Raw genomic sequence first — 26372 nt, 5'->3', positions numbered from 1 at the left:
GCTCTATAGAATACAGATACTATATAAGCAGATAATAGTTAACCTTTTGTTTTAGCACTGTGCCATGCACCTTACAAATACCATCTCTAATTGTTATAGCTCTGTAAGGAAGGTTTCATGATTTTTATTTTGCATATGGTAAACTGAGGCTGAGAGGTTAAGTGACATATAAAGGGCCTATCCACACGTATGCTGCAGTAAGGTTGAGCTGCCTTCAAAGCCTCTGCTCTTCTATTTGATGTGCCAGCATAACCGTATAAATAAATCTTTGCTCACCACAATTTTTTTTTTTTTAATGAGAAAGGTGTTCTTCCATCTCATGTACCATCCAGGGTAAGATACAGTGATCTCTGATCAAACTTCCTACATTGAAAAAAATTAAATAAACTGAGCTCAGACATATTTGACAAAGATATTTTTACTGACTCAATATTTCCCATAAGCATAGCTAATAAAATAATGGATATGTGAGTGCTCCCTGGCAAGTGCCCTTTGGATTAATTTGAATTTTTTGTTTTCTAGCTGGCCTCTTTTGCATCACAAAGACACAGGTCTTTTGCCATTTTTACAAAACAGCGGGGAGTCTAGGATATACCTGAATTTGACCCTTTTAATGTTCATTTTTATTTGCAGCCTGCCTTCTGTGGTTGGTTCTTTGTGGTACAGGCATTCCAAGTCTATATGTGCATGAAAGGAGATAGCCTTGAGTCACATTCTGCTTTCTGTTGCACCAGTTTTGGTTCTGCAACTTATTAACTGAGATCGTTCAGTTGTATTCCAATTCCATGTATCTTTCAAAATATTGCAAATATTTTCTTGTCATTAATGTTGAGTAATTCAACTATTGTCAAGTGTGGGTTGCTTCCTGGTTGAACGTCACAGTTTCTGCCTAATGGCGCAATGCATAGAACTCATCCAAAACCCTGGATTATTTTTCTCTGCCACTCACACATTATTTCTATTTACAACAAACATTTCCCTGTCCTCTGATATTTATTAGTTTACAAAATTTATATTTGACATTTAAATTTAGATATATTTGAAACATAGAAAGAAAAGAAAGCTTAGAGTGTTCCTTCTTTTCCCAGGAGACTTTTCAACTGGAAAAACTTACAAGATGCCAGATATTTCTAAAACATTGAACCTGTGTTCAGTAGATTCCATGCTTTCAAAGTCCTTAACCATCATTACTTAATTGACTGGATGTTAATGGATTTATTTTTACTTTCCATGCATTAATTAACCTCTAATAAAAATGCCAATGATGCTGATAATACATGTGTATCTATTGTTGACTGTTTAGTTCAACAGAGAAATAGGTGAGAAAGTGATGGAGTAGTTAGAGGAAGACAGAAAATAGTGGGCTATCTCCCACGGCCTAGGGAAATGTGACTTCCATCGCATCCAAGGATATTGAAAAGCTATCCTCAAATAAATTGGCTTCTCTCCTGCCTTGGTTAAACCTCCAGCTTAATAGTGTCATCTTGGCAGGTTTTGAATGACGGATGGTGTGAACACTCTGGCCCACCCAAGACCGAGAATGCTTGGCAAGCTCCTGAGGGTTGTCAAGTTTTGCTCAGATCTGATCAGAGAAGTCTCCCTCCAGTCCAGAAGCATAAGCCAAAAAAGGAAAACAAAATGTCTCAGCTATGCTTGGTATCCAAAGGGATAAGGAGCTATTTTTCTTGGAAGAAATCTTTGTTTTCCTTTATACCTTGGGCTGGTCTTGCCCCACTACCTCATCCCCTCTCATTTTGAGCCTAGTGATTAGTCTCTGACCCATACCTGCAAGTTTTACATTTTGGAAGGTGAGGGAAAGAATAAGGGAAAATTAAAAATTGTTTACATCAAGTTTCAACATTATAAGCTGCACTGTAGAGATCTTGGAGCTCAGATTTTATACAAATTTTCAAAAGTAAAATAGCCGCCTTAGTTGCTGTTCTATCCCAAGGTCTTAGCAGAGTGTTTGTCACATACTATGTGTTAAATAAATATCCACTGAGTGACTGAATACATGATTGGTGACTTAATCCATGAATATACAGAAAAACAAATTCTTGATGGAAAATTAGGTTAAAAAATGGCAATATCCCAGGAAGATGAAAACTTCAATTTCCCTGAGAATTGATGTCACTTGTCTTGGAAAATTTGGCTTTTGAAAGTCATTCTACCTCAACATTTCAGAAATTATGCTTGGCTATTGGAACACAGATTTATTAGCAAGTACAATCTTCTAATTATTGATTTTTGCTTTTGTTATAAAAAAAAGGATTTCCACAGACAATAACTCAAAATCTCTCAGAATAAACCTCCTCCTCCTCCTCCTCCTCCTTCGTCTCCTTCTTTTTTTTTTTGGTTTCTCTTTGGTGGGATTTTTCCTTAGCCTGAGGGCTCTGACGCATGAAGATCCTGATAGCCTGAATGTAGATTTGCCCTGCAGACTCCAGATGGCAAAATACAGCCTCTCTCCTTGTGCCCCTAATAAACTGAACATTTATATAAGGTGGCAACCCCACTAATGCTCTTGAGCGTGGCACTGGTGCAGTCATGGCCCACTTTTCTCTTGGTTTCTAAATATTTGCATCTATTTTCTCATTCCAATTAATTCCATGTGTATATGTATACATATGTGTACAGATTATTTCCATTAAACCCCAAATGTGTTAAAGAAATTTTAAGAAATATCTCCGACATTATGAAGTATATATAAAGTATGTGTGGATGGGTAGATAAGACTGTGCTGTTCCAGATAGATAAGGCAAAATTTTTCTTCCCATTTCAAAACCAATGTATTCAACAGGGACCTGGGTTTCTGCTATTCTGTTTATTTTGAAGGTGTGAAAAGGACATTGATGAGTGTGCCTCTGATCCGTGTGTCAATGGAGGGCTCTGCCAGGACTTACTCAACAAATTCCAGTGCCTCTGTGATATTGCCTTTGCTGGCGAGCGCTGCGAGGTGGACGTAAGCAGCCTCTCCTTTTATGTCTCTCTCTTATTCTGGCAGAATCTTTTTCAGCTTCTTTCTTACCTCATTTTGCGTATGAATGATGAGCCAGTTGTTGAGTGGGGTGAACAGGAAGATTATTAACATATATTTGAACATTCCCAAATGAAAAAGAAAAAGCCATTGAATTTCAAGAAATGCCTTGATTCATTTTAGATCTCTGGGGAAAAAAAAGGAAATAAAAACCATCTCAATAATTAAAGTAAATTCAAGGCTTATTTTAAACATATCAGAAGCACTTTGTCTGTATATAAAATATTTTCCTATTCTAACTTTAAATATGAAAAAAGTGTTCTTAATATAACTAGAAATATCTCCTTATTGTGTGTATTTAGTACAAATATATTATCATTCTTAATACTTCTATACGTGAATGACCACTGCAATTTCTTCCCACTCCATTTCTGGGTATTTTCACATTGTAAGTTGCCCTCAATCACTATGATTCTATTTTCATTTCTGTTCTTTCATTCTTATCTATTATTTATGACACAAAAATTGAGAATTACAGACCAGGTGTGGTGGTTCACTCCTGTAATCCCAGCACTATGGGAGGCTGAAGTGGGCGGAACACCTGAGGCCAGGAGTTTGAGACCAGCCTAGCCAACATGGCGAAACCCCGTCTCTACTAAAACTACAAAAATTAGCTGGAAGTGGTGGCACATGCCTGTAATCCCAGCTACTCAGGAGGGTGAAGCAGGAGAGTTGCTTGAACCCAGGAGGCGGACGTTGCAATGAGCCAAGATTGTGCCACTGCACTCCAGCCTGGGCGACAGGTGAGATTCTGTCTAAAAAAAAAATGAGAATTGCTGATTAAAATTACTGATTATATTCGTCTATGTTTTTACATGAAGCTATTCGAATGAATTGTTACCTTTTCTCTGATATATGATTAAATACAGGAATTTACGTCGAGTCCCTAAAATTGTAGAAAAACAATTATCTTGTATCAGTACTCAAATTATACCTCACTGGTATAATTTCTGATTCCATAAAACCGTCTCTCTAGCAAAGTTACAAATAATCCTTTCTCTATTTCCTTTCCTGCAATACTTTCCCTTTTCCTAACAAATAGAACAACTTTTTTTGTTAATTGTTTCTAAATTTATGAGCTCCTTGACTTTTCTATCAAATGGACTAATTTCAGTTGCTTTTCAATTAATATTTAATAAAAATAAGCACTGTAGTTTATACATAAATTTAAAAGTATATATTGTAAAACTTGAATTTTCTTAGAAGCATGGTTTTCTAAGATTTGCAAGGAAATTTATTTTCTTAAGTATCTTTCAGAAAAAAATATGAAAGCATAGTATACATCATAACCAAAATATATTTGACATTATGATTTTTAAAAATAAGTGTATACCTGAAATGATGGATTTATAAAGTAAATTAATAAGATATGCAAAAATTAATATATTCTTTATTATAAAGATTTCAGAGATTATAAAATAACAATTTAAAAAAACTTTCTTAATGTTTTTGTTGTTTCCACCAGTATGTTATCATTTATGCTAAATATCTTTGTGTAGATATACCCTTCCAAAGGGTTATTTGTGTTCATTTAAAGGAAAAATAGTTTGATCCTATGAATTAATTCATAAAGCAACTAAAATAACAATGGCCTGCCAAACGTCATTTTGTAAATATATGTCTATGACTTTAGGAGCTGTCCTGGTTTGAAAACGTGAGGACAGTTTATCCATTGGATGCCATCTATTTAGTCCCAATTAAGAAAGTTGTTTTTCTGTGAGAATGACCAAGGTAAATTTAAATATACCATTCAAACAAACAAGGACAAGGACAAAATAATATCCTTGTTATAGAGTACATGTAGCCTATAGTCTGAAGTAATATACTACAAAAGCAAAGAAAATGTATTCTATCTTGCAATAGTAATAGACAATTTTTATACAGCAAATTCATATCCTTTGGAGTAGTGACAATCATTTCAAACTGGGAGCAACTAATTGTGAAGATTTTCCTTCTTACTCATCCATTTTCTTCACATCCAAGGCTGCATGTGTGATGCTGCTGCTTCAGATGATTTGTTCCAAAGTTAAATTTTGTGACAAAAGACATGGGGAAAACCTTCCCATCAATATTTGCATTCACAAGTATTTGCAATAAGCATAAGATAGATTATAGCCAAAGACCATATGTATAGTTTTCACATTTACTCCCTTCTAGACATATCTGCACTTATGTACTTACAGGCTGTTCCAAATGTAATGTGTTCTCTACCAAATATGGTTAAGAAATATTCACTCACAATTTCTTTCTGTGTACAATTCTGATGCCTCTGTTGTCACTGTAATTGTCAGTTGCTTTTCTGTTTTCCAGATGTCTTCTTGTCATGAGGTATCTGACTTTAAAAAATGTTTTCCTTTTTCTTTTTATTCTTCTGTATTTTCCAGCTGCATGTGTGTGACTATGGCTTTTACATATTTGCACAGAAAAATAAAACCTTTGTTTCTGTATCTTCTCTTTCTCATCACCTAATGGTACTTGTATTTGTTTGCCTTGACTATGTCTTGTATGATAAAATGTCCACCAGCCATGCATACACACACACACACACACACACCACAGAAGTACTAGTACTGATCTTCCTGAATCGTGATCCCTTTCTGCGAAAGTGTCACTGTGAGTAAACACTGTGGTATCCAAGTAAAGTCGCATGTATGTTTCCTCTCTGGCAAGTAATCCTCTACTTGGCATTCTAAAGTTGATTACAACCCTAATTGTTCTTATTATTGGTTTACATTGTCCCTGCCAAAGCTAGCCATAGTTCAACCTGGTTCTAAAGAGGGGCTGTTTTACCTAAATGACAGAAATTTACACTAATTCCTCTGGACCAAGCTTCTAAAACATAGCCTATATTTACTTGAATAAAAACTAATTCCGTTTTGCTCCGTTTTTCAGATTTAACATTAAACTAAACAGGGCTATGTCTCTATGTTTGGCCATGCCTCCTTTTTTGTGTGCGTACATGGCAAGTGGGTTTTTATCACCCTCCCTTTTGCAAAATAGGGAAGTAGAGAGAATAGGCAAATTTGGAAAAATCAGTGTTGGAGGATGAGAGACAACTAAGTTCAATTAACACCACTGAGGACTTACTCTGTGCCAGGAACTGTGATAAGCCTTTTTAAATACATTATCTTTTCAATTATCTTTTTTCAATACAAGGTCAACTAAAATCTTTTTATCTTCCAAATTATTCACTAAATTTTCTTAAAAGATCTTTTGGCCATTTCTAGGTTTCAAAATAGAAACTGTTAAGCTTTAATTTTGCAGTATTGAAACTTCTTCTGCAAATGGTGCTGCATAAAATTTGAGTTTAGTGAGTTAGGCAGGAAATCAGTGAAGAAATCTGTTTCTCAACTGCCAATATTATTACTAATATAAACTATGTTACTTCTCTGCTTTTGTACTTATTCAACAAATGTTTAATGTATATCTACTATTTGCCATACTGTATACTAGGTCCTGGGAATAGAACTATGATTTAGACACAATGCTTGCTCAAAATAAGCTGAAGTTATGGTAAAGAATGTGGGTTAGGCCGGGTGTGGTGGCTCGCACCTGTAATCCCAATAGTTTGGGAGGCCGAGGCGGGTGGATCACCTGCGGTCAGGAGTTCGAGATCAGCCTGACAAACGTGGTGAAACCTTGTCTATACTAAAAATACAAAAATTAGCTGGGCATGGTGGCGCATGCCTGTAATCCCAGCCACTCAGGAGGCCGAGGAAGGAGAATCACTTTAACCCGGGAGGTGGAGGTTGCAGTGAGCCGAGATCATACCATTACACTCCAGCCTGGGCGACAGAGCGAGACTTTGCCTCAAAAAAAAAAAAAAAAAATGTGGTTAAACAAATAGTCTTAGGATGTAACTAGGATGTAACTGAGGTCCAGCTGTTAGGGAGCATATGGGAGAGGCATTCTGTCCAGTCTTACAGGTAGGTATAGAAGGTCAAAGAAAATTTCCCGAAGCCTAAGCTAAGACTTGAGGGAGTTAGGCTGCGGAAGAAGCAATGGCACAGTACTGTGTGTTTCAGGCAGAAGGGGCTGGAGAGGTTGTGCACTGTGGCAGGGAGTATCACAGGGTGGCAGTGCTGAAAGATGGGGCTGTTGAAGGAAGCAGGAGTAAGCCGTTATACACCTTGGCAGAGACCTTGGTTTTTCATCGTAAGAGAAATGGAGAATCCTTGAAGGGTTTCAAACAAGAAAAATGTCATGATTATACTCGCACTTTAGAAAGATCACTTGGGCTTCTACATAGAGAATGGCTTAAAAGAAAGGCAAGACTGGACCCAGAAAGACACAGCTAGGAGGCTGCTGCAGTAATAAAGATAAAAGGAGATTTTGCACTACCATATATAATTGTAGAGAAGATAGATTTTAAAAGTTTAAAGCATGATTGTTTGGGAGAAGCTGTGGGTCTAAAGGGGTTATAACTTAAATTTGGTGGATAATATTTTTAATATCTTTGTTGATTGAATAAATGAATGAATTTAAGATCTGTTGGATATCTAAATACAGTTATTAATCAGTGTGCATATTCCATTCTGGAGTTCAAGAGGCATATCTGGATGTATATATTTGGGATATATATTATAGATCTATTGAGTGTTATATTCCATTCTTTGTATATGTAATCCATTTGTATTATTTATTTATTGCTCTGCAACAATATTACTTCAAACTTGGCAACTTAAAACAACACACATTTATTGTCTCACAGTTTCTGTGTTCAGGAGCCCAGGCACGGCTTAGCTAGGTCCTCTGCTTAGGGTCTCACAAGACAGCATTCAAGGTGTCAGCCAGAGATATGGTCTCATCTGAGCTGAACCAGGGAGGGATCCACTTCCAGAGTGAACTCAGGGATCAAGTTCACTGAGGCTGATGGCAGAAGTAGCCCTCGATTCCTGAAGGCAGCCCTCAGCTCCTTGCCACTTGGGGCTCCCCAACATGGTTGCTTACTTTCTCAAAGCCAAAAAAGGAGGGAGAGATGCCAGCAAGATGGATGTTACCATTTTATATAACATAATTATGTAATTGTGTACATATAATCGCATATTTCTCCTCACCTTTATCATAGTCTGTTGGTTAAGAGCAAGTCACAGGTTCTATCTACACTCAAAGCTAGAGGGGCACACAAGGTGTAAACACCAGGAGGTGGGGACCAACCATGGGGGGTTCACTTAAGAGGGTGTCTGCCAGCTGGTTGCAGCAGCTCACATCTGTAATCCCAGCATTTTGGGAGGCCTATGCTGTAAGATCACTTGAGTCTAGGATTTCCAGGCCAGCTGGGAAACATGGTAAAATCCCCTTTCTGAAAAAAGAAGAAAATAAAAAATACAAAAATTAGTTTGGCATGTGCCTGTAGTCCCAGCTACTAAGGAGGCTGAGGCTAGGTGGGAGTATCAGCTGAGCCTGGGAAGTCGAGGCTGCCAAGAGCCATGATGGCACCACTGCACTCCAGCCTAGGCAACAGAGCAAGACCCTGTCTCAGGAAAAAAAAAAAAAAAAAAAAAAAAGAAAGAGTCTGTCTGCTAAACCTTCTCTCACAGTATCTTTTTTTACTCTCTGTGCTGCATTCTGCATATATTCCCTATTGCTATCTTCCAAGCACTGGTAGTCCACATATAATCCACTGATAGATTTTCAATTTTAAATTACTTTAAAAAATTCTGACTTTTTTTAATCTCACAAATCAATCTTTTCTCTTGTTTGTGTCCTGTTTTTTTTTTTTCTCTCTATAATTGCTACCTTCATTTTACTTTCACATAATTAGGAACCTATTTAATAGTGTCTTTCAGACTGTTGTGTTATTTCAAGCTCTTGGGGTGCTCACCCTCCTATTTTTGTTTCTGTTGAATTTTACTCACAACAGAGTTTTTCTTCTTGTGGTTTGTAATTTTTTTACCAGCAAAAACAACTTTAAGAGGATTTTTCTTTTACCTGGGGGGTCTTTGTGTGCTGAGTTGCGTAAATGCCCTTGACTACAGTCTTAGCTTTAGATTTTTGCTAGGAAGCCAGGAGTTTCATTGGTCTAGTGCCTGTTTTTGTGCTCTCAGTTTGGGGATTCCCACAACATCTGGATAGTGTAAATTTGGTCTCCATATACAATTTGGGTTCAAGCCCTTTATAAATGTGACACAAACTCTCTCCAACTTCTTTTCTTACCTGTGCTCTCACAAACTCCACTCTCCAGCCACATGGAACTTTGCACCTCCCTTTGAACTTTTCACAGCTGCCACAGCTCTTCCCTTATGTACTGTTCCTCCCACCTAACCTGTCATTCCCTTCTCTGCTTGACATACTTTTGTCCTTCCAGAAATTTCAGATCTTGTATAGACTCTTCTAGGATCCTTTCTGTGATTGCCCCAGGAAAAGCTTACTATTTTATTCCTGCACTTTCTTGTTATTTTGTACTTCTTTTTCTAGTGCTTATTATTTGGTAATTATCTATGCATGTACACACAAAAACAGCATCCAATAATAAACTGCTCAAGGCCAGAGGCCATCTAACATATCTAACTCAGCTCTGCAAATGTCTGTAAAAGAATGATCACTTTACAGTAACATGGAGATCCTGAGAAGAAATTATATTGCCTCCTTATTTTAATATTTTTATTTTAATAAGGATAAATGCATAGTGTACCTAGAATAGAATTTATCATGATATACTTATAGCTAAGTGAGAAAATGCAGGCTATTTAAGAATACAAATAAGTGTTTATTCATAGTGGTATTTACAACAATGTCAAAAGAATAGCAACTATGTCAGTGTACATTTTTATTTTCCTTTAGTTGTAACATCATAGTTATGACAGCTGCTTTAAAATCCTTTTCCGTTAATTCCAACACCTAGGTCATTTTGTGATTGGTCTCCACTTATTTAATTTCCTCTTGTATATGGGTTTCATTTTTCTGTTTCTTTATCTAGTAATTTTGGATTGCATCCTGGTCATTGTAGCTTATACAATGCAGAGACTATGAATTCTTTTATATTTTTCAGAAAAATATTATTTTTATTTTATTTTATTTTATTTTATTTTTTTGAGATGGAGTCTCACACTGTCGCCCAGGCTGGAGTGCAGTGGCGCAATCTCGGCTCACTATAAGCTCCGTCTCCGGGGTTCATGCCATTCTGCTGCCTCAGCCTCTCAAGTAGGTGGGATTACAGGCGCGGGCCACCACGCCTGGCTAATTTTTTGTATTTTTAGTAGAGATGGGGTTTCGCCGTGTTAGCCAGGATGGTCTCGATCTCCTGACCTCGTGATCCGCCCACCTCGGCCTCCCAAAGTGCTGGGATTACAGGCGTGAGCCACCACGCCCGGCCCAGAAAAATATTATTTTATTTTGGCAGGCAGTCTCTTAGCTGAATCAAACTTCTAGCCCTTAGCAGTGCCCTCCTTGGTGTGTCACAGCTGCACTCTCTGGTCAGTTATTTTGCCTTTAGCTGGGTGACTTGGAGTGTACTCTACATGGGCATATTACAAGGGTTAACCAGAGATTTGAGCAGAAATCATTTTCAGAAGTTGAGGCTTCACCTCTGTAGCTGTCTCCTTTCTAGAATTTTTCCTTCACTTTCCAGCTGCTATGGTGAACCCTAACTCTTTTCTCTGGTTCTTCAAGCCTGTAAGATTACAAACGTCTCTCCTAGTTTTAGTTAACTGGCATGGTGTTGAGCAGAGACTGCACTCCAAAAAAAATAAAAATCACATAGTGCCCTCTGCTCTTCTTAGTTCAAATTCTCATACAGGTCAACGCATACTTTTGGTTATTATCTGAGTGCCCTCAGATTATTGTTTTTTGCTATTCCATCTGGATTTTATTGCTGTTATATGCCAAAGGGTTAGTCTAGTAGAAGCTACTTTGTCCACAGAAGTGGAAACTGTAATTTTAAGACGGTAATCTGAGATAGTAATCGCATAGGTATTTGGTCCCAGAATAAGATACATGGTTTTCCTTCTGATTTCTGCCCTGACCACATCAATTCAGAAGCGCAGGTTTTACTTCTGGGCACTACATTCTGGGGAAAGCATTGATGAATGCCAGGGCCTAGAAAAGGGCATTTTAGCTTATTTTAGCAGGTTTGCTACGTGGGTATATTGTGTGATGTCTGATGCTGAAGTTTGGCATATGAATGATCCTGTCACCAGGTAGTGAGCACAGCAACCCAACAGTTAGTTTTTTTGTAAACAGTATAAGGATAAAGGGATATTTTGTCTAGAAAGGGAAGACTTAAGGAAAGCATGAAACTGCCTTCACATATTTGAAACGTTATCATGAGAATGGAAAAATAGATTTGTTCTACATTAATACAGAAAGCATAGGCCGGGCACGGTGGCTCATGCCTGTAATCCCAGCACTTTGGGAGGCCGAGGTGGGTGGATCACGAGGTCAGGAGATTGAGACCTTCCTGGCTAACACTGTGAAACCCCGTCTCTACTAAAAACACACACACAAAAAATTAGCTGGGCGTGGTGGCAAGCGCCTGTAGTCCCAGCTACTCGGGAGGCTGAGGCAGGAGAATGGCGTGAACCCTGGGGGTGGAGTTTGCAGTGAGCTGAGATTGCGCCACTGCACTTCAGCCTGGGAGACAGCGAGACTCCGTCTCAAAAAAAAAAAGAAAGCATAAATAAGACAAAGGGATAGAATTTATTGAAAGAAGATTTCAAGTCAGCATAAGAGGAAGAAAGTTAACATTAGAAGTACTCAATAATGTAATGCATTGATTTGCACCAAACAGAACTCCCATCCCTGGAAGCATTCCAATAGAATCTGAATGACCGTATTTCAGAAATAGTGTAGAGAATACTTATGCATTGATTGAAAGAGAGGCATGGACCTGACATTTCTTAAGCATCTGTGATTAGCTGATTAGCACAATTCATGCATTTTCTATGTATAATGTTTCTCAAGATTATGGCATAGATTACTCATGATAACAAAATTATGGGCCAGGTGGAAAAATGACATTTGCGAATTTTAGTTGAGGAAAGTGTGGTACACAGGGCTAAATAATTGGCCGAGATCACCTGATACTTTGGAGAAAGGGAGGATTGGGAATGATTCATCCAGATTTTTCAGGTCATTAATACGTTGGACCATGTTATAGTAAAGAAATGTTTGAGAATGAGACATTTCCCTAAGAATGTGATATTTTTAAATGCATTGATTTATTATGCTGCTTTCTCTGAAACTGAACCTAACACTATCGATTCTGCCCCATTCAGAGCAAGGATGGGCTGGGCCTGGATGTTTGCCATGTGCTTCATATACACTGACAGGATTTTCTGAGCAAACCTCGAGGTCTGCATTGCTTCATCCTCAATCATTTCCAAACAAGATCTGAAACAGAATCGAGGCATATAGCCAGACAATAGCAAGAGAGCAATTGGGAAAGTTTGTTTAAATTGTGCTTCTCTTCTTAATATCGTATGGTAAAATACTGACATTAGAAAAACATTCCATTATAAATAGTAGGATGTCCCTCATAGGAAGATTAAGTGAATGCTCTTTCAACCACTACATATGCCACTGAAACATTAGATTGAATCATATGAACTTGCAAATATTTGACATTTTGACTGATAAAAATGACAATTTAATACGGTTAAACTGACTCCATAATAGGTGCCTGATATTTGCAAGGATGCTTTTTCTAAAGTTTAGGTTGTTAATGCAGAAGGGAGAATTAAAGAGTTAAAAAGGATTTCAGGAATCATCTAATCCAACTTCTTTACGTATGAGATGAAGAATCTAAAGCTCAGAGAGAGAGTGCTTTATTTAGACTCTACTAGTATCCTGGTCTGTCAACCCACAGTTCAATATTCTTCCTGCTGTTCTAAGATGATGCAGGAAACTCCCTATCCCATTTGCCAGAGAGATTGTGAATGAGAGTCTCAGAGTACTCTAGGCCACTGCAGAGTCCCTGCATACGTGACCTATTTTAAAGCTACAAATTTATAAAACCCAATCAACATCAGCACTGCATTCATCAAAATGTAGTCTTAGTCTAATGATATTAAAAGTACTTTAAAGAAATATGATGACGAATATCAATTGTCATTATATAGGCCTAGGATCTTAGAGGATGTAGGAGACAAGGCTGAGTCTGGCTTGATTTCGTAATGGAAAAATGAAAGGATGTATGAGATGAAGGGACCTTACATATCAATTTTAGTAATAAATATTCACAGAAACCTTATGAGATAAATATTATAATACCCATCTTATAGATGGGGAAAATGAGATTTAGAAGGGCTAGTTACCTGCCCCAGGGCCACACAACAAATAGGGATCAGAGCAAGGTTTAGAACTTGGGAATACTTAATTCCAAGCTACAGTTCTTCCTAGGATGCAGCACTATCTTTAGTAACAAACCCTATAAGTTGATTCCTAAATAAGTTACACATATGTAGAAATGGTTCAGCCACTATAAAAACCTGTATGAAGTTTCCTCAAAAAATTAAAAATAGAACTATCATATAATTTGTTAACTATCATATGATTAATGATTCTGAGTATATATACAAAATAGTTGAAATCAGGGTTTCAAAGACATATCTGCATTCCCACATTCATTTCAGCATTATTCACAATAGCCAATAGATGGAAACAGGCTACATGTTCAGTGAAGGATAAATGAATAAAGAAAATAAAATGGAATATTATTCAGCCTTAAAAAGAACAACATTCTGACACACGCTACAATAGGAATGAACTAGAAGTATATTATGCTAAGTGAAATTACCCAATTATAGAAGGACAAGTATTGTGTGAGTTCACTTATATGAGGTATCTAGAAGAGTCAAACTCCTAGGAGCAGAGGGTAGAATTATGGTTGCTAGGAGCTAGGGGGAAGTGGAAATGGGGAGATGTCGTTAAATAAGTATGTGTGTGTGTGTGTATATATATATATAAGATATATATAATTAAATTTGTATATAAGTATATATATTTATATATAAGTATATATAATTAAATTAGTATATATAATTAAATTAGTATACATAATTAAAGTGTATATAATTAAATTATATACATATATACTTATATACTAATTTAGTATACTCACAAGTATATTAGTATACTAATTATAAACATATTAGTATATAAATATATACATTAAATAACTGTGTGTGTATATCTGTATATATATATATGTGTATATATGTGTATATATATGTGTATATATGTGTATATATATATATATAGAGAGAGAGAGAGAGAGAGAGAGAGACAAGGTCTTGCTCTGTTGCCCAGGCTAGAGTCCAGCGGTGTGATCACAACTCATTGCAGCCTCAAACTTCTAGGTTCAGGCAATACTCCTTCCTCAGCCTCCTGAGTAGCTGGGACTACAGCCATGTGCCACCACACCTGGCTAATTTTCTTCTTCTTCTTCTTCTTCTTCTTATTATTATTTGTAGAGATGAGGTCTCACTATGCTGCCGAGGCTGGTCTCAAACTCCCAGGCTCAAGCAATCCTCCTGCCCTGGCCTCCCAAAGTGCTGGGATTACAGGCATGAGCCACTGTGCCCAGTGGTATAAAATTTTAATTATACAAGATGAATAAGTTTTAGAGAACAGCTGTACAACAATTGTGCCTACAGATAATAATGCTGTACTGTGCACTTGAAATCTTGTTAGTAGAATCTTATGTAAAATGATCTTACCACAATTTTTTAAAAAGTTACTTAAGAGAGAATTTAAAATATTTCAAAGGGAGGAAAAATAAATAAATAAAATAAGAAATTGTTCATAAATGTTATTTTGATGCATTATCAAGCACCAAAATTAGGTCTAATTTAGTTCACTAATCTCTTTTCCTTTCATCTTTTCATACATTATTAAGATTTCTGCTTCACCAAGTATAATTAATGTTCTTCATTTCTTAATTTGAGGTCATTGCTGCAGGCTTCACGGAAATCATGCAACATAGATTTTCCCGTCAGAACACATTTTTTTCATGTGTTCTGAATAGAATGGAAACAGGCAACATACAGATTGGAGATCCTGGGTTATAGGTGCAGCCAACTAAATTGGTTGGTTTGTTAAGCCATAGACAACTGTGGGAAATAACTAGGTTGATGTTTGCCACTGAGTTGACTAGCTAACCAAATCATGCAGCATTTTTGTTAGCTGTCAAATCAATCTCATCATCTACTAAAATCTCCCAGAAATGATCACTGCCTTGGTAAGATACTGGACTTACGGAAACCGGTTTTTAAAATAATGCATTTATTCATTCATCCACCATTTATCAAGGGCCTTTTCCAGGCAAAGCTCTGAGCTAGGCATGGTAAGCAACTAAAATATACACAAAAAAGTGTGTTTGTGCTTTGAAAGAACTTAGGTAAGAAAATCAGGTACATAGCTTCGTACATAAGAGTTCTCTAATTTTGTGAATCATAAAGATATTTTTAATGTGTCTATAATGACATATGTTGGTTATGACAAGGTTGGCCATATTATTTATTGTCCAAATTGGAGCATTTTCAAAGTGAAAGAGAGCAACACTATTAATAATTATTCTAGGACAACAGCTTAAACTGATACTGTTCTGGGCAAACTAGGACATATCCTAGTTATTACCCACCCAGGAGAATGCATTATGTTTCACTTGATTCTCTTTCAAATGCCGTTGACATCTATCACAGATCATTCCGAAATCAAGTCTACATGTTACAAACTAATTAACTGATAAAAATAACTCAAAGCAAACAATAAAGTTGACGGCATCATGTTAGTTACCAATTTTCTTGAATTATTTTCCTTATTTTTTGCTCAAGGAGAACTTTTGGCATCAGTTCCATCTATTAAAAATAGAGTTGTCAACCAAACTGAAAACTGCCGGTATGCACCCGGATACCATGCCATTGTCTTGTTTAACATGACATGAATTTAGTTTCTACTAATTTTTAATTTTAAGAATGGGGTGTATACATTTTTTTCTTTAATAACTTACGTTGCCTTTAGGAAATGCAGTTGCAGCTCATTGAATTCATTGCTAAATCTTTTTTTGTGAGAACAAATTGAATAGCATGTAGAAGACTGTAGGAATTTACTCTCTGAACAATTTTAAATACCAAGATAATTGACTTGAAATTGGCAATTGCTTTAATATTGTTTCTACTTAAAACTTCCATGACTCATAATACTTATTCATGGATTATATGTGTATAATTTTCCTAAATTTCTCTAAATTAAAAATGATTTTTCATCCTAAAAGGTTATAAATATCATGGCTATTATATTTTTCTCACAATTGTAATTACTGAAACACAGGTTTGTTTCATGTAAACTGTAGAAATATTTTGGAGACTAATTATACACAGAAAGGAAGCCACACATTAAATATAACATCCAAAACCAAATAGGCTGTTTGCAGTGAAAGTTATTTGATCATTTGGAAATTATATTCATGATTATTTCATTGTCTAGTTGAATGTATTTTAATTTAGTTTCACAAATAGCTACAAATATATGTTACTTTTATCCACTTCCCTTAATATTTCTTTGATAATCCTATGCTGATAACAACACAGTTATAAAGGAAAACTGAAGTACTTCTATATTTGTTATTTAAAGTGGGAAAATACGTATTAATGACTGATAAATGGCCGAAATTACTCTAGTTGATACCTAGAACTCAGGAAAAAAATTATATTTTGAAACCAATTCATTTCCTTGAATTTTTCAGTAGCCAGCATCATCCTGAGTAAGTATATACTCAATAAATATTACCTAAGTGATTGAGATAATGAATGAGGTATTTTTGAGGTAATTTTGAAGTGTCAATTTTCAGCCTGGAGAATTTTGTTTTTGTGTGAGTATGTGTGTGTGAATGTTTTTATTCATCCTACCCCATAGTTACTGAAATTAAGATGAAAATGATAGTATATAGTAAGTACAGAAAATTGTCCCATTTCCCTTTCAAATTTACAGGATGAAAAAGGAAAGGCTTGATCATTAGTCACCACTTTGTTGATGACAGTGTCTTGGAGACAAGTGAGCCACACCATCCATTAGGAAAACATTTCCATCTAAGAACCCAATGCACAGAAACCCCATTATTCATCTTGAATTCGAATTTGATGTAAATTAACCCTTCCCTGAACCAATCCCAGCTGCAGTCGAGATCCATAAAGATATATGTTGCTTACCATGCCTAGCTCAGAGCTTTGCCTGAAAAAGGCCCTTGATAAATGGTGGATGAATGAATAAATGTATTATTTTAAAAACCGGTTTCCGTAAGTCCATAATCACATGGACACAGCCAAGGACACTCTCAAGGCAGTCCTGCAGGTTATACTCAATTTGCCTAAAAATCGTAGTGGTTTGAGAGGAGGAGTGGATTTTCTCTTCAAAGTAAGATAAGTATGGTTGAATTGTAGAAAATCACGTCCTTGTCTTCCATTTACTCTAAAGCCAGTAAGAACTGACCACTGCTGCAATATTGAAAAGACATTTTAAAGAATATGTTGCTCATTGTTCTTCGACCCTAAAACCCTCATTTCATTCTCCTTTGCCTAGTCAAATACATTTGTTCTCATAATGTTCCAGTAAAGATTTCCTTGCTCCCCTCCCCCACACAATCAGCATTTGGAGTGTCTTGTTGCCATACAATCCTAAGTACACCTCTATCATACCATTGTATAATAATACTAATAGTGGCTAATATTTGTCATGTGCTTACTCTGAGCCCGAAACTATGCTAAGGTCATTATAAGCATTATTTTATTTATTATTCACAAAGTCCCAAGAGTTAAATAATATTATTTTCCTCATTTTATTGATGAGAACTCAAAATCAGAGAGAGGCTAAGTATCTCTTCCAAGGCTCTCCAATTCAGAAGTTGGAGCCACGCTTTCAGATCCCGGAGCATCTGCATCTATTACCAATTAGCTATACTGCAAAAGCCTTCATTTCTCTGCCTTATCCTCCATCCTGAGAGCTATAGGAAGGTGGAGAAAATGTCTTGTTTATCTTTATAACTTCAGTACCTGGCAATCATTCCTGGCAGAGTAGTGCTTCACTATTTACCAAAGGAATAAATGAACGAATGAAAGAATGGTATGTGGTGTGCACAGAAGAAATTAGAACATTCCCGGGGCTGGGGTAGGGTAAAAAAGCTTTGTGCAGAAGATATTTGATCCAGCTCTTAAAGAATAAGCAAGCATTATCTCAGAAGAACAAAAAGCACATTTCTCCTTGACATTTTTTTTGTATTGTTGATTGTTTATTTGCTACCAAAGTGTTAATTTAACTTAAACAGTTTTTCACTGGAGAAATTAGTTCACAAATAAGTTGTATACCTGTCAGCAAGGAGAGCTTAGAATGTCAGAATGCCCATGTTTTTATTAATAGTGTAAGTGCCACACTGTGTTTATAATTATTCCTTGCTTTTGTTGATTATTAGTTCTTCTTAACATAACTGCATTTTTAGATTTGTGAGAGCAGAAAAGGGAAATTCTGGAAAACAACCATTAAAGCCATAACCTTTCTTAGGGATCACCAAACGAGGGTTATAGACATAAGGGAAGAAAGGAAACTTAAGACACTGGCCCCAAAAGATAATCAGCGTCAACACACATTTTTGAAGGGGCCCTAAGCAATGAGAGCAGAAATATGCCAAGGAAAAATGGGTGGTACCAGAAGAAAAGGAGGATCCAGGAAAGAGCTAGTAGAGTTTACAAGTAGAAAGAGCCCTACAGCAGCCACAGGAGCTTAGGGACATGGATGAAGATTTCTGCATTTGCCCCAAATGTGCCATTAAGAACATTAAAGCTTATCTTTTTTTTTTTTTTTTTTTTTTTTTTTTTTTTTTTTACAAATCTAGTTGTCAGAAAAGCCTTACAACAAATATTCTAAATGTTCTCTTCTTTCCAAATTCAGTTGAGCCTGAAGGGTTTATGCTGTCCACTCCCACCTATTCATTGCCAATTCATCCTCCCTGTAAGCCACCTTCATCTGCAATAACTGCTCCCCACAGGATAAGCTGACATTGTGAGCTTCTATGCAGGAAATCCAATGTTCTGTCCTTTCATAAGTCCCATGGCAATGCAGAGAGCTGCTGGAGTCAGTGCCTTCCATATATTCTCTACAGCTGAAAGAATGCAAGCATCTTCCCAAAGTCACCATTCCATCCACACGTTTGTTTCTTCAATACATCTGGCAATGGGTAGTACACAGGGAGAGAAGAAGCAGAGCAGGGAATCTGTAAAAGATAATAGATAATTCCTATGACAATACTTTCAAGGAAACTATAATCTAGCTGTCAAGAAAAAAGAAACTACAAAACATCCTGAAAACAATTAATCCCTAATTTATGTTACTGAGTAAAACCACAGTATAAATTCACAGAAGTCTGATCGCTATGAGCTATTGCAAGAGGGAAAGTTTTCATGGAGGATACGGAGATTAAAGTAGGCCATGACATATGAGAAAGATTATTTATAGAACGGAAAATGGGAGCACATTCAGGAGAGAAAAATGTCACAAGTAAAGATGTGATAGTGGGAAAAAAAAGTTTAGATGGGATGAAGAACAGAGACTAGGTAGGCCTGATTTTAATAGATAAAGAATGTCAGGAAATAGTAAGATATAAAAGTGGATAAATTAAGAGAAAGATTAGATGATGGATTCCATTGACCAAACTTTGGTAAAAATCCAGCCAGAGAAGAAAGAGTCATTCTATAATTCTGTGATTTAGGTATATGCCATGTTTTCTTCTCAAATGTTTCCTACAGGTTTTGATTACATATGGCTACAATTCACTTTCTGACTAGAAAGGACCTACCTTACTCTGTTTGGACTGCTGTAACAAAATACCATTGACTGGGTAACTCTTAAACAACAGAAATTTATTAGTACTGGAGGCTGGGAACTTCAAGACCAACTGACCACAGATTTAGTGTCTGGTGAGGACCGACCCATTTCCTGGTTCATAAATGGTGTCTTTTCTCTGTGTCCTCATATGACAAAGGAACAAGGCAGTTCTCCAGGACCTCTTTTATAAGGTTACTAATCCCATTCATGAAGGCTCTACCCTCATGACCTAATTGGCCCCATCTTCTAATACGGTGACATTGGCGATTAGGTTTCAGTGAATGAAATCTGGAAGGACATAAACATTCAGACCATGGCAGGATCTCACACCAAAATGGTAGCATCTTTCCTTCATAATAGATTTATCGATAAAAACTCCCGAATTATATTCTCAGACGAATTCTTTCATTTTGGAACTCAAAGCAATACAAACTGTTTATTCTTCCAGAATTTTTTAAAATATGTAACGTTATGCACACAGAAAGTTTTTCCTGAGCAGATTTTTTTGGGAGTTTGGTTTTTGAAACTAGCTTATTAAATATACAAAATCTTCAGTCCAATTTTTTATTTCTGCTAATTAGAAGTTTTCTCTAGGCATAGCTTTGTTAGTAAGTCTTGCTTTAAGCCCCCTTCTTTTTTTTTTTAACTTCATTTAAATCTTTCTAGAGTTCTTAATTGAGGATTTTAATTGAGGGTTTTTAGACCTATGATGCTCTCCTATTTCTCTCAAAGGACCAAAGACATGTTTTGGTCTGGTCTGGGGAAGTTCAGGTATAATCAGATTAAGTCTCCCTTCACCAAAAATTGAGCAAATTCCCTGGATCAGCATCACTAAAAAAGAGTCTCTGGGGCAACAGACTGATGTTATTACTCACCATCTTAATGTACATAAAATTAAGGAACTATATTTACTCACTTCAGAAAATTTCTAAGTTGTGCAGATCAATATAAAAGGTGCCTTATACTGAGCAGTGGTTGGTGTGAACATTTCTGTGATTGGTGCAATCTATTTTCAGAGCTAAGGAAGCCAGAAGATTAAAAAAGCAGACCCTTAACTACCTAAGGGAGGTTAACAGTCTAGTGCACAAGAAAGCTTGCATCAGATGACCAGGATTCTTACGGTGCCTCTTTCAGCCAAGGATTGTGCCTTCTCTGATATTAGGCCATAATGATCACATGCACTCAACATGCAATGCCTCATTTAGTTCTAACCATCATAGTACTGTTATTTCCACTTTACAGATGCTGAAACGAAGGCCCAAAGAAGTGAAGTGACTTACTTGGGGTCACACAGTTCATTTAACCTCAAATCCTCATTTTTTTCTCCAGTGTATAATTTTGGTTTTCTGTTTCCTAGTTTGTAAAGTGCAACATTTGGAGACTGTTTTTAAGCAGACTCTCCTACCAGAAAATTCTTGAAGTCTTAACGTTTCTTAATTGTAAAATAAGTGTTTTAAAAGAGATCCTGTTACACATAGTTTACAAAAACACAAGTTTATCGTGGGACCAACTATGTCCAGGGAACTCTGGAATTTCTTAAAGAACAGGTCTAGGGGCAAATGAGGAATGTAAATGGGAAAGAAATTGTAAAATTTTCTCTACGGCCATAATAGGATCCCGAATCTATTTATTTTTACCATTAAGTCCTGTGAACACTAAAGATAATCACAGCTGGCAATATGTAAATTATCCTTATTTGCAGCTTCTTGAAGTTAAAGGTTGTGTGTGTTTGGCTGGTATAACTGCATTGCCACTTAATTACCAATGTAAATGCTCTCAAATTATAGAAACCAATATAAGCCCCTCAACTTAAAGATTTATTTACAGAACCCTAAGTAATGACATTGAGCTTCACGTTCACCTTGTGAGGTGAGCTGAAGAGGATCAGCTTCCGTGTGTAATTGTGCATAATTAGTCTTCTGCCTTGAAACAGAAAAGGAGTATTTCACAGAATTCCCACCATGACTGGGGAGGACAGGCCATGTCTGTCCCAGCCGTGGCTAGGGAGGACAGAGGACTACTCTGATGGAGAAAATGCACACCTTTGTAAAGAGGCACTCTGGGATGGAAAGAGCCTGGGGTGGGTTATGAGAGCCGTGAAGGTGATGCACATGTGCATAAAGGGAAAGCATTTGAGTGGCTGCCTCTTCAAATTAAATATTCTGTGACAGAAAAGTAGGCTGCATCCTGTGTGTTAGCTCTCATGGCACTGCAAGCTAGAGAGACATATAACAAGAACCGTCATCGTTGGTCAATTTCCTTTTAAAGATTTGTCCACTGATTTACTCATTCCATTGATCAGACATTGCAATTCACAAGCTCCTATTACATTCTCTTGGTTAAAAGTGAGGTCCAGATTGGGCTCGACACATGAATCTGTAGAGTTTTCCCCTCTACCTGGCAAACAATCCAAGTTGCACCTGGATATATCAGACCTTACTCATCATTTATGTCCAGGAGTGCTGCATTTGTTTTACAATGCCATCTAATTTGTCAGCTCAGTTCAAAAAAATTTCAGCACCTGCAAAACATCATGAACTCTGAGGTTGACAGGAAAAGGGGGAAAAGATGGCATGTTGTTTGAATAGTCTTCTCAATATAGAAATGTATGGGTCTTGAAATGGTACATTAAGACAAAAGCGTAGCATGCCACGGATTGCAGGAACTCATCGCGGAGGACATGCCCGTTAGAATTTATGCCACACAAACGCAAAAGTATGTTCTTATAAATTAAATAGTTTGACTTTTCCACATTTTATACACATGTGATGTTGTCGTTCTTGACTTTGTACATGATAGTGTAGAATAAGCTTTTTGCCTTAGACTTTTTATAGGCAGAAATGTGCCATTGCAATGAAAAAACTTAGGAGCGTTTTATGAATGGCTGTATTACCATCCTCATCAATTTGCTTTTATTGAATTCAGGCACTATATGATATACCTTACATATAGTGGAATGTGTGTGTATGATTTAATAAATGATTTAAATTATTTTCAGGCCATTTTTACATTAATCTATAAGGAAATATAAGCTCCTTTAAAATGGTTTTGAAACTTAGCGTCTCAAAAGGAGTACAAAAACAACTCCGAAGTTCCCCTATGTTTCTGGAAACATTAAATCCTCTTGGCAATGGGTGACATGTGAAAGGACTCCCTCAGTTTGCCCTGAAATACTCCCCTTGGTCCTAAAAACATTATGCACTCCCTTAGTGAGTTAGAGGCAAAGGAGCCAGTGTGTTTTGAGGGACAAGGTATAAATGCTACGGCATCCACAAGGATTAGCTGCCTTTTCTGGAAAATTAGGAAATTGATGTATAATTTTTAATTACACATAAATTTCAAACTTCCCATCAAAGTCAAATTGTGCTGATGTAGTCAAACGTAATCTAAGCATTGATTCAAAAACCTGCTGATGGAGTGAAAATACATGGAAACTTGTTAACTAGAAGTACAATTATCTACATCTCAGCAAATAACGCCAGAGTGTCATGTAATACGCTGAGCTCAGGCAGGCTATAGCCAATGCAGATCTTTTTTTTTCTTCATCAATAATATTTACAGTTGGAAGCAAAACATGGCTGCAATCTAAGTGCTGCACCTAACAAGGAAGTTGTTGGCTTGATACCTTGTTTCCTGACACTGTGAAGCACTGAAACAGCTACCTTCTTAGTCATCGCCTGATGATACTGTGTTAAAACTGGAGGGGAGCACATGGCTGTTTTATATGAGCCACAACCCTGGGAGATTTTCTTCATTGTTTAGTTGTTTTACTTCTTGATAGACATACTGGGATGTTAAAAGCATAGGACTGAAAGTTGTGCATTATGGAGTTTTTCCTTTGTTCTCCTGCTGAATTTTTCTAGGTCTATGCAGACATTGTTTGTAAAGACAGTTTACCTCCCGACACCTGCTGTGTGCTAGGCACCTTCCTAGAACTCAAAACAAAACCTTTCCACCCATCAGCCTACTTTATTGAAGTTATTCTTACATGCAAAGTCCAAAAAAAAAAAAAAAAAAAACTAAACAAACATCAGTAATCAGAGAAGCATGATTGGTTACATAAGCACTGTGCATAGTAAGAGACCTGAAATATAAAATAACCATTTTTACTCTTCTTTCAGTCTGCAAATATGCCAACTAAGGGTAACACAGTTGAAATTATGGGGTAGATTTGGGGTGTCATTTATATACCGCTCTATCTAAGGATGCAGCTGTGCGTAATTAAACAAGCCCTGATAATTTGGATTCTAAGCTGCTTACTAGCTGTGTGACTTGGGACAAATTGCTTAAATCATCTTTTAAATACATGCAATAATCTCTATGTCATTAGATTGTGGTGAAAATTAAGAGATGACATGTAAAATGCCAGAAAATATTAAATCCTCAGCTTGTAGTTACTTTTTCCATATCCCTATGTTCCACCTTTTAGTTCTAATGTATTTTACAGGTAATCCCAGTGTAGAAAATGAACCAGATACAGGAAAGATTAACTACCTGGATAGAATGCTCAAAGAATCAAAGATCTAGTTGTCATCTTTGTCGTAGAATTAATCTATTTACTCTGGGTTCCTGAAACTAGTAAAATAACCCTAACAAATAGCAGCAAACGAATTTTAATAAAAGAGAACAATGAAACATTTAATAGAAGACCAACGTCTAAGAACTACTTAATAAAAATGCCTTTTAATATTGAGTGATTTCTGCTCAGGTCCACCCCACAAAGAGGACCTGGACTGAGTTGAGCTATGTTGCAACTCTCTCGCTTGTCAAAGTTGTAGCTCCTCCTCGTGTTGCTAAATCACAGCAGATGGCTTCCTTTTACACCCAACGCCGTCAGTGGAATGTAAATGCGTCTCCTCACAACACTGAAAATACTGAGGCTGTGTGTTTAATCTGTGCTGTACAAGCAGGATGAGCCTGAAAAGAACATGAGCACTGAGCACGTTTGGAGAATTGGCATCAATCCTTGGAAACAGGGTTGGGGAGGATTTTTCAGGCCTAGTGACTAATCATAGTTTTCTTCCTGAGGCTCCTAACTCAGCCATATCCCTGAGGACAAGCAATCTAAATGGTGATTGAATAGAAAAGTTATAGACCCAAGGGAGATATTTTTTTTAAAAGGGGCAGTGGGAGTGTTGTTTGGGGTATGGGAAAAAGTAGAGAGAGTTGTGCTGCTCCACAAAATTGAAGAGGCTTAGTTTATTGTTTGAACATTCAATTCTATGTCTCCTTGGGAGTTAAAAAAAATAAAATAAAATTTCCCTGTTTCAGATTATTTAAGTCACTAAGAGGAATATTTTCTCTAAGGAATTACTTCAAAATTCAGAAATAATGTAAATGATTCATGTCAGTATGATACCAAGTATGAGACAAGAATTATCCAGAAAAAAAACTATATTTTGAGAGTTTGAATAGCAAATTATAGAAATAAAATATAATCAAGCACATTAGCCAGGTTATCTCAGTTTTTTTCTTAAATAGATCTCCAAGCTGCTTAGAAAACAGAGAACCTGATCTTCATTTTATTAAAACAGTCTCCAAAAATTAACCAGTGGCTAAAGGAGAAGAGAACTTGTCATGCCATTTGTCTTTTGAGCCTTTTGTAGCAAAGGAACAGAGTTCTTGTCACTTCTACTTCCCACCTTTCCTTGGGCAAGGGTCTCAAACTATTATTTCAAAAAACGATGTGGTCATTGTGAATATCATAATTACCCTATGTACTGTATATAACACAGACTTAGAGATCCCAAAGCATAAAATAACCTCTTTAGCTTTATTGTATGATCTAATTTTATAGTAGGTTATTAAATTCTGTGCTACATTTATACATAGAGATGGAGCAATTTTAGTTCAGCAGTATTTTTAAACTAATAGGAAAATGCTGTTAGACTTTATTTTTGTCCCCTCTAAGAATAAATGCTTTAGATTCCTCAATACAAATGAAAACCTAGCCTTTGCTTCTGTTGTGCTTTTGCGTATTTAGGTGAACTGTTAGTAAAGTCATACATAAGGTTTTGGATTTGTTTTTTTTTTTTTTTTTAATCTTGCTAACTTTAAAACCTATAGACTTTTACCAAATGGCTTATGAAAGCCTGACTTCTGAAAGAAACCTTTAGTTCTAAAACTAAATACTATTTCAATAAATCCTCATAAAAAAAAAATAAGGTTTCTATCTTTGCTGGTTGTCAGGTTGCTTGGTGTTTTAAGTTGCTTTGAGTTCATAGATTTTAGAAATGTTCACTTGGGATCTGACCAGCCTCTCAGCTTCACAGGATCCATCTCTGTTTAGACATACCAAGTCTCAAACTATTTTGAAGAGAAAAGGCTGTGCAGTGAAAGGCTTCCCATTAAAGCATGATATGTGTCTTTCATCTTCCACTAGGCAGAGTTCGAAACTGAAAGTCTGATAATTTGATGTAAACTGACAGTGACAATAGAAATGGCTACTTTTGAGATTATTTAAGAGAAGGTGCAAGGTATAGACATTCATCAATGAAACACTAAAAGAAAGGTTTTTATTTCT

The 26372-nt window shown here is 36.5% G+C and overlaps 1 protein-coding gene across 8 annotated transcripts in view; it reads left to right on the top strand.

Moving 5' to 3' along the window:
* CRB1 (crumbs cell polarity complex component 1) overlaps positions 1 to 26372 on the top strand; it is a 280501-nt gene that overhangs the window by 241240 nt on the left and 12889 nt on the right. For 7 of the 8 annotated variants that reach the window (XM_002809664.4, XM_054523818.2, XM_054523797.1 and 4 more), the window contains one exon: positions 2836 to 2962. The exons of the other annotated variant lie outside the window; for it this stretch is intronic. In XM_002809664.4, the coding sequence (XP_002809710.2) occupies positions 2836 to 2962 (127 nt within the window). The remainder of the gene's footprint in view (positions 1 to 2835; positions 2963 to 26372) is intronic. 8 annotated transcript variants of the gene reach the window in all.

This window comes from Pongo abelii, chromosome 1 (genome assembly GCF_028885655.2).
Source record: "Pongo abelii isolate AG06213 chromosome 1, NHGRI_mPonAbe1-v2.0_pri, whole genome shotgun sequence".
Lineage (NCBI taxonomy): Eukaryota > Metazoa > Chordata > Mammalia > Primates > Hominidae > Pongo > Pongo abelii.
Note: the sequence above shows the minus strand (reverse complement) of the source record. Positions and strands in the feature narration are given on the sequence as shown.